This window comes from Terrapene carolina, unplaced genomic scaffold (assembly GCF_002925995.2).
Source record: "Terrapene carolina triunguis isolate 2854851 unplaced genomic scaffold, T_m_triunguis-2.0 Scaffold85, whole genome shotgun sequence".
NCBI classification, from domain to species: domain Eukaryota; kingdom Metazoa; phylum Chordata; order Testudines; family Emydidae; genus Terrapene; species Terrapene triunguis.
In genome coordinates this window covers 56,707,822-56,715,336 of record NW_020664436.1, presented here as the reverse complement: position 1 = coordinate 56,715,336, position 7,515 = coordinate 56,707,822, and the positions used below count along the sequence as shown (strand labels likewise).

Genomic DNA, 7,515 nt, shown 5'->3' with positions numbered 1-7,515 from the left:
TGCAGGGGTCAGGGCAGGGGGCTGGGTGTGTGTGATGGGGTGCAGGGGTCAGGGTGGGCAGAGGGCTGGTGGTGTGGGCTGGGGTCGTGGGGGTATGCCCTGATTCCAGCCCCTTCCCCAAGGCCCCGCCTCTTCTCCTCCTCCCCTCCCGAGCGGCGAGCATGCTGAGGCTCCGCTCTTCCCCCTCCCTCCTGCAGGCAAACAGCTGATCGGCGGCAGGGAGAGGGGGAAGGGAGGGAACGTAGCACGCTGAGGGAAGAGGCGGGGGAGGAGCTTGGCTGCCGGCAGAGCCTGCCCTGCTGCAGCAGGAGCTGGTAGCATCAAGCTTCTGCCCCCACAGGAGAGAGCAGGGTGGTGGTGGGGCCCCTTTGGACTGTGGACCCGGCACCATGGTGCCACTGGCACCATGGTAAATCCGGTACTGAGTACAATGCATGAGGAGCCTGGGTTCCTAACTTGGGGCTGGGAGTTCTACTGGGTAGCAGGCCACCTAAGGTTACATGCTACAATACTCAGCACTGTGGTGCCTAAATTCCTTTGAGGATCTAGCTCTTTGGGTCTTCAGGTCTTTCATCCTCACCATCATGCAAAAGCACCAATTTGGGGTAAGCCAGTCTAGCAACTTGGGGGAAAAGATATAATGTGGAAGAACTGTCTGAGCAAGGGCATCATTTCCCATTTTGTCAAGGATGAGGGCTTTGCCTCTTTTCTAACACTAAAGCAAAGCTATAACCGGACACCCTCAGCAGAGTGGCAGTGTTTACAACAAAAACACTTGCTAACTATCAAATTGGTCCAGATGCCCTAGGACTGTCAGAGGCTCTAGAGCTATTGGAAATCTTGGAAATGCTTCATAAACTCCCCACGCCCTTGTCCACTAGGTCTGCTTTACTAATGAAGAGGAACTTGACTGGTCTGGGGTTGTTTGTGAAAGAATGAGAAAGGGGTTATCACAGCCCTTAAAATGATCCTAGTGGCAAAGCATATTACAGAATGTTAAAAATGTTTCTGTGGAACTCAGGTTACATCTGTTACAGCAAAAGATTCTATTCAACATGTACTGGATGCCACAAAAGTTGTGCAAGATGTAGGCCTTGTCCTCTGATGTTGTTGGTGCTGTAAATAAGGAGAAAGGAACCCTAGTGCACATGCTATGGGACTGTCCAATAGTCAGGCAGCTGTGGAAAAGAGGTGGACAGAAGAGTGAAAACAGTGCTTGGCTTCAGCAACCAAACCTCAGCTGAAAGTTATATCCTAGGTTATGTACCTGCTATGCTGGGTTGAACTCCACCACAAACACTTTGGTTCTTGAGGACTGCAATGATTACGAAGCAGATGGTTTTATAAGAATGGAATAGGCTTATGCCCAGATTAGAGCAGTGATATTTTGACCTGGCTGAGTAGTGAAAGAAAGAATATATATGTATAAGAATAAGAAAGCTTATAGATGTAGAGAGCAATGATATGAATTTGAAATTCGTCCCCCATTTCTAGATACATTTGGATAAAGAATACTGAGATAGCTCAAATAATATCAGACTTCCTTTCCACCTGACGTCTCCACTGTTCCCCTCCCATTTCCCACCTCCCCATTCCTCCCTCCCTTTCTCCCCTATTTGTGTACATCTTTTATTATTAATTATTATTATTACCTCCACTCTAACAGCTTATGTCTGTGTAACATTGTCTGATTTTGTATTGCAGCTTTGACAAGTTGTAAAGTTGTGTAACCGCATAATTCTATTGGCAATCCCGTGAAATGTGCAGTATTGGGTGATGTATATAAGCTGTAAGTCATTTACAATTATGTATTTTTTATTATTTTTTTCTTTATGAAAAGTAATGAAAAATTAATCACAAGAAAGTTATGAACAGGGGCAAGTTAAACAACAATTCCCAAAAGCAAACGCTGGAATTCCAAAGAATGCCAACAGAAAGCAAAAATTGCTGTCTTATTTGAAGTTATTTGTGCTAGTGGAGTCCTTCACCTCTAAAAACCATCACTACCAATTAGCGTCCTGGTTTGCATTCTCAGCAGAGAGGCCAAGAATTGATTGAAGACGGAAAATAAACGTCCCTGTCACCTTAGTGGTGGTCCCACCAAAACTGCCTTGAGGCACATTGACAGCAAGTTGGGGGGAAGTGTACTTTCCTGCTTGGGATGCACTTGTTCGGTTGATGAATAGGCTTTATTTCTAGTGCAGTCAACCTAGCACCTTCACAAGCGAATAATTCAAAACAAAACAAGAATATAGTCTTCAACCCCATTCTGAGAGGGTAACAGTTCAATTCCCAACACAGAATTTACCTTTAATTTCACTGATTTCCATTCTACCTGTGATTAGAACAGCAAAGGATCCACTGGGGATTTCTCTCTGTGGTAGCACACCAAATATGGTTCCATGATATGCAAGCTAGGAATGTTAGTGCCAGTTTAAATGAACAAATTCTTAAATGGATCAAATAAACACCTGCTTTAGTGGAGGCTTTGTTTGCAAAAGATCAAAAACATTTTTCTTATGCATTGACAGTTAATCATTTGTGTTTTGTGCTTTGAGCGAAGGCCTGCAAATTGGCAGGCCCACCCCAAACGGTTCCAAAAATGTCCTTCTCTGCCCGTAAAGCAGCTTCGAACTGTAGCTCTCTTCCTGCTGTGACCACCTTTTTCACAGCCTGAATCACTTCGGCCGGACCCTTTGTATATTGATTTAGCCATGCTTGGGCTTCTTCTAAAGATCTGGTTTCATCTGAAGACGGCAAAGTTTCCTCAGCCAGCCCGAGATGTACTGCGCTCTGAGGATCCACTTTGAGAGCACCACTTAGCAGCTTCAGGGCAGCGCCACTGCCAACGATTTGTACTAGCCTAGCAGCTCCACCCCAGCCTGGTACTAAACCCATTTGCTTGTGGACAAATCTAATCTCGCTTCCTGGAGTCATTAACCTATCAGTGAGAAAAAAATATTCAGTGTTAATCTCTACATGTGATTTATATAAACAACATTAGAGTTGAGCAATGTTTACTGTTTTTTTATCCCAACAGTAAAGTATAACTGGATAGCGTGCTAATTACATATATTGTCTAGCCGCTTAAGCATCTTGTACCTGGAATCTCCTAATGCCAGATAGAAACCTATCTAAGCACCATGGGCTTGAGCTCCCACTGACTTCAGCTGGAGTTGTGAGCGCTCAGCACCTCTGTAAGTTGGAAATCAGACCCTATATCCTTTGGCTGCTGTCACAGAACCCTGGTAAAATTCCCTTTGCTGGATACTCACCAGACTACTGTGTTTGGGTCCAACCATACTCGGCCTGTTTGATCTTATGCTTCCCACGATCTAACTAGGCTGCAGCACTCTCTTTTCTTGGCCTCTATGGCACACTTCCTGGTTACATGCTCACTGTTACCCTTTTGTGCAAATGGGACGACATGGCCCAATTGCCCAAGGCCAGTGCTGACCCCCCAGACTCCCCAGTAGCTTGAGTTCACCCTTTCCCAGAGCTCCAACCTCAAGGGCACTCTGGGTTTATAGGTCACCTTTTCAGGGACACATGATAGTTGAAGCAAACATACAGGCTCTGTAAGAATTAAAAACAATCAATCTTTACTATAGCTAGCACAAGGAATATTCTGATCTAGACAAAACAATGAAACTTCTGGACGCATTTCCCTGCTCAGTTTCCTCACCACTCTTCAGCATTCTTCTAGGGTTACCATAATTGAACATTCAAAAAAGAGGACATTCCACGGGTGGGGTATTTGCACCAGTATCTACCAACTTGCGTTGTATTAATGTGTTATTATCCTGTTATATATGCTGTGCGCTACATGTCTATATTGAGAATATATAAGAAAAAGTGATATGGCCTCCTCACCCTCCCGCCCGCTGCTGGCTCCCTCGCCGCTTGTCTCTTCACCCTCCCCGCCCGCCCGCCAGCCACTGGCTCCCTCACCACTCGCTTCTTCACCACCACCACGGCTCACCTACTCACCCCCCCACCCACTGCTGGCTCACTGCTCGCCTCTTCACCCCTCCCCGCTCGCCTACTCACCCCTCCTGCCACAGGTCCCTCTGGCTCCTAGGATCAGGGGCAGCCGAGGGGTCTCCACTTGCTGCGCCTGCCACAAGCGCGAGCTCCGTAGCTCCCATTGGCTGGGAAAAGCGCCAATGGGAGCTGCTGGAGCCGCGGAGTGCGGCTTGCAGGCACCGGCAGCGCAAAGAGAGCCCTCTGCCCTGCCCTCCTCCTCCCCCCTAAGAGCCAGAGGGACCTGCCGGGGGGTGAGGTGGGGAGTCCCGGCAGTGCTTACCTGGGGCGGCTCCCGGGAAGCATCCAGCAGGTCCCTCTGGCTCCTAGGGTTGGGTCGGGTCGGGTCGGGTTGGGGGGTGTGGGGTGTGCGGGTGGCTTTCTGCCTGCTGCCGGCGCCTGCAAGCCCCGCCCCCACAGCTCTGATTGGGCAGGAGGAGCCGGTGGAGCACGCGGAGACCCTCTCCACCTCTGTGCCTAAGGGCCACACTGCAGGCTCCTGCTGGCGGGTGGGCGCCGGGAGCTGCCCCAGGAAGCGCCGCCAGCCCTGGGACTTTGGTGCACGCGGTGAGGTGAGTGGTCCCCGATATTGGGACAAAGGACGTCCCGACCGATGTGGCAAAATCCCGGATGTTTATAGATATTTAAAAATTCCTCCTGGACGGCGATTTAAGAACCAAAAAGCGGGACATGTCTGGGAAAATATGGATGTACGGTAACCCTACATTCTTCAGGCTTAGTTCAGGGTCCTCTAAGGAGCAGGATCCCCACTCCTGCTCAAAGTTTCTCCTCTGAATCATGGAGTCTCTCTCTTCCCCCCGCTCTGCAATCTGTTTCCTTCCTCCTTCGCTGGCCCCAGAGATAAAAAGACCCCTCTACTACAAAAGCATGCCACTCAATTCCTCTGTCCTGCCCAAGCTGCCCGTGCATCTGTGAGCCCCTCTGAGTATCTCAGGGCAGGTCTATACTGCAAATTTGCATCAGCGCAGATGCACTGGTGAAGCCACTCTAAGCAGAGTGGAGACAGCTCTCCCGCCGAGGCACCAACTTTCTAATGTGCTGGGGGGTGCTCCCCTTGCGCCGTACCAGGCCCCGCCCCCACTCCACCCCTTCCCACCCCAGCTCTGCCTCTTCCTGCCCCATTCCACCCCCTTCCCCAAGCGCACCCCACTCTCACTACTCCTCCCTCCCCCCAGCTCCTCTTGAACGCCGCTGAACAGCTGATCACTGGCTTGCGGGTGGCGCTGGGGGGAGGGGCAGGCGCTGATCAGTGGGGCTGCCGGTGGACAAGAGGTGCTGGGGGGTGGGGGAGGAGCTGATCAGGGGGCTGTTGGTGGGTGCTGAGCACCCACCATTTTTTTCCCGTGGGTGCTCCAGGGCTGGAGCATGAGAGGTGGTAGCTATGTTGGCAGGAGAAGCCAGGGGGTTAAGGTTGATTTTTCACACCCCCGAATGACATAGTTATACCAAAGTAAGTACGGGAGGTCTACACTACTGCTTAAGTTGATTTAACTTACGTCGCTCAGTGGTGTGAAAAAGCCGCCCCCCCCCCCCCCCCCCCCCCAAGTGATGCAAGTTTTGTGCTGTCCACACCAGTGCCACTCTCCCGCCAACATAGCTTGTGTTTCTCGCCGAGGTGAAGTAATTATGCTGAGGGGAGAGTGCTCTCCCATCGGCATAGTGTGTCTTCACCAGAGGCGCAGCTGCACTGATGTAATGCTGTAGCGTAGATTTGCCCTATATGGGGTAGACCAAGCCTCAGGTTCTGTGGCTTTTAAGAACCAGTGTTAACACCTGAATTCTTTGTTCTTTCATTCGGGGATTTTCCCCTTTCCAAATTTCAGCTCTGCGAAGAAACTTGGTTGGTCTGATTTCCCTATGCTTCAGTCATCCCATTGTTCCAAGATGCTTTCACTTGAATTGGAGCCATTGTTCCTGGTCTGGGAGATACCTGAGACAACCCTGACAGCAGGTCATAACCACAAAGGTTAATCCAATTTGGAAGTGGATTAAGCTAAAGCAAAAAGGTGTTTAATGATGAGGAATAAGAGTGGCCACATGGAAAGCTAGTGTGGAATAGCTATTTCACTACAGCTTCCCTGTGAGGTCATGCTCTTGTTAGAGTCAACATATCTTCCTTGCTGCAGGGGCGCATGTCACACGTACAGAAGGGAAGAGGGCTGGAGTTGAAAACTTTCATACAAAGTCAGCCCTTGCCTCTAAAGCAATAGCATTCCTCTTGCTGCTCTGAGCATCGGCCAAGTGGGTTGGGATTATTCAAGAGCTGTGTGAGGTGTTTCTTTTGCCATAGGTGGAGTATTTTTTCTGGAGTATCCCCAGCCTCTGCCCGTCCAAAATGGGAGTAGTCCAGCTAAGGACTAAATCTGACTCCCCTGCATCACAGCAAGATATTCTGCCATTAGAATGCTGGTCTGGCTGGTAACGCTTCCCTTGTCATATAGCTGGCCCAGGGAATGCTATACTTAAATTACTGGGGCCGTTTACTTACAAAAACAATTAAAAAGCCCTCTGTGGTTACATTACCTAGAATGTTTTATATGAAATTTTACCTCAGGACAAGAAATTTATAATCCAGTGATTTTTGGAGTCTTTGATCAATTTGGAAGTAGCAGTGTGCATCAGGAAACTGCTACTACACTATGGAAATATGCAGTACTACACTAAAATAATTCATCTAGTCAGCAAAGCATTTGATCAGCAGCTTGCAACCTTCACTTTGATTTTAATGACAGAGGTCGAGATGCTGTCAGAATTCAACCCTCCAGGGTAAGAGTCTCCTTTAAAAAGCAAATTGGGACTAATTATTTCTTCTACACCTGCACGTTGCTGTGTTCCTTCAGTCTCTTTGTCCTACCTGCACTTTCAATTCATTATCCTGGTATTCTGTAGAGAGATTATCTAACCACCCACAGATTTTGCTGAAGTTTGACCATATAACCCTACACTCAATCTATCAAGATTGACCCTTCTTCTCACAACAGATAACTGCATGAGATTCATCCTATAGAAAGTGAGTCACAATTTCACCTTCTTTTCAGTTTTAATTGAATAATTAGATAGGTTTCTAAAGGGATACAAAACCCTTGATTATACATTCAAATTATGGGCCAATTAACAGCTCCCAGTTATTAACATTTAGCAGGTTTTCAAACTGCAGCAATACTACGGATGTCTGACAGCTCTGACTTCCCTGCTCTTTCCCACAAATGCTCAACTATATGAATAAACCTCCTACCTCTTCTGTCTTATGGAGAGTCCTTTGTGTTTCTGCTCAGTGTGGAGAAGGAATAAGGAAATTATGCATTACAACAATTGCTGCTTCACCATTGGGGATGACAGGAAGCAAAGCAGGTCCATTTTACTTGCAACACCAAGTGAGAATTCTACTGTGAAAATATTGTAATGTTGATATACAAAAGGTTTCTGCTACAGAGTTTTGCTGATTATCTAAGGAGAATGCTGGTATTATTG

The 7,515-nt window shown here is 48.1% G+C and overlaps 1 protein-coding gene across 2 annotated transcripts in view; it reads right to left on the bottom strand.

Annotated features, from left to right (window-relative positions):
* Positions 1 to 1,655: 1,655 nt before the first annotated feature.
* ECHDC1 (ethylmalonyl-CoA decarboxylase 1) overlaps positions 1,656 to 7,515 on the bottom strand; it is a 49,862-nt gene continuing 44,002 nt past the window's right edge. For both annotated transcript variants that reach the window (XM_024202871.1, XM_024202873.2), the window contains exon 6: positions 1,656 to 2,941. In XM_024202871.1, coding sequence (XP_024058639.1) covers positions 2,536 to 2,941 — 406 coding nt within the window. In that variant the 3' untranslated portion in view covers positions 1,656 to 2,535. The remainder of the gene's footprint in view (positions 2,942 to 7,515) is intronic.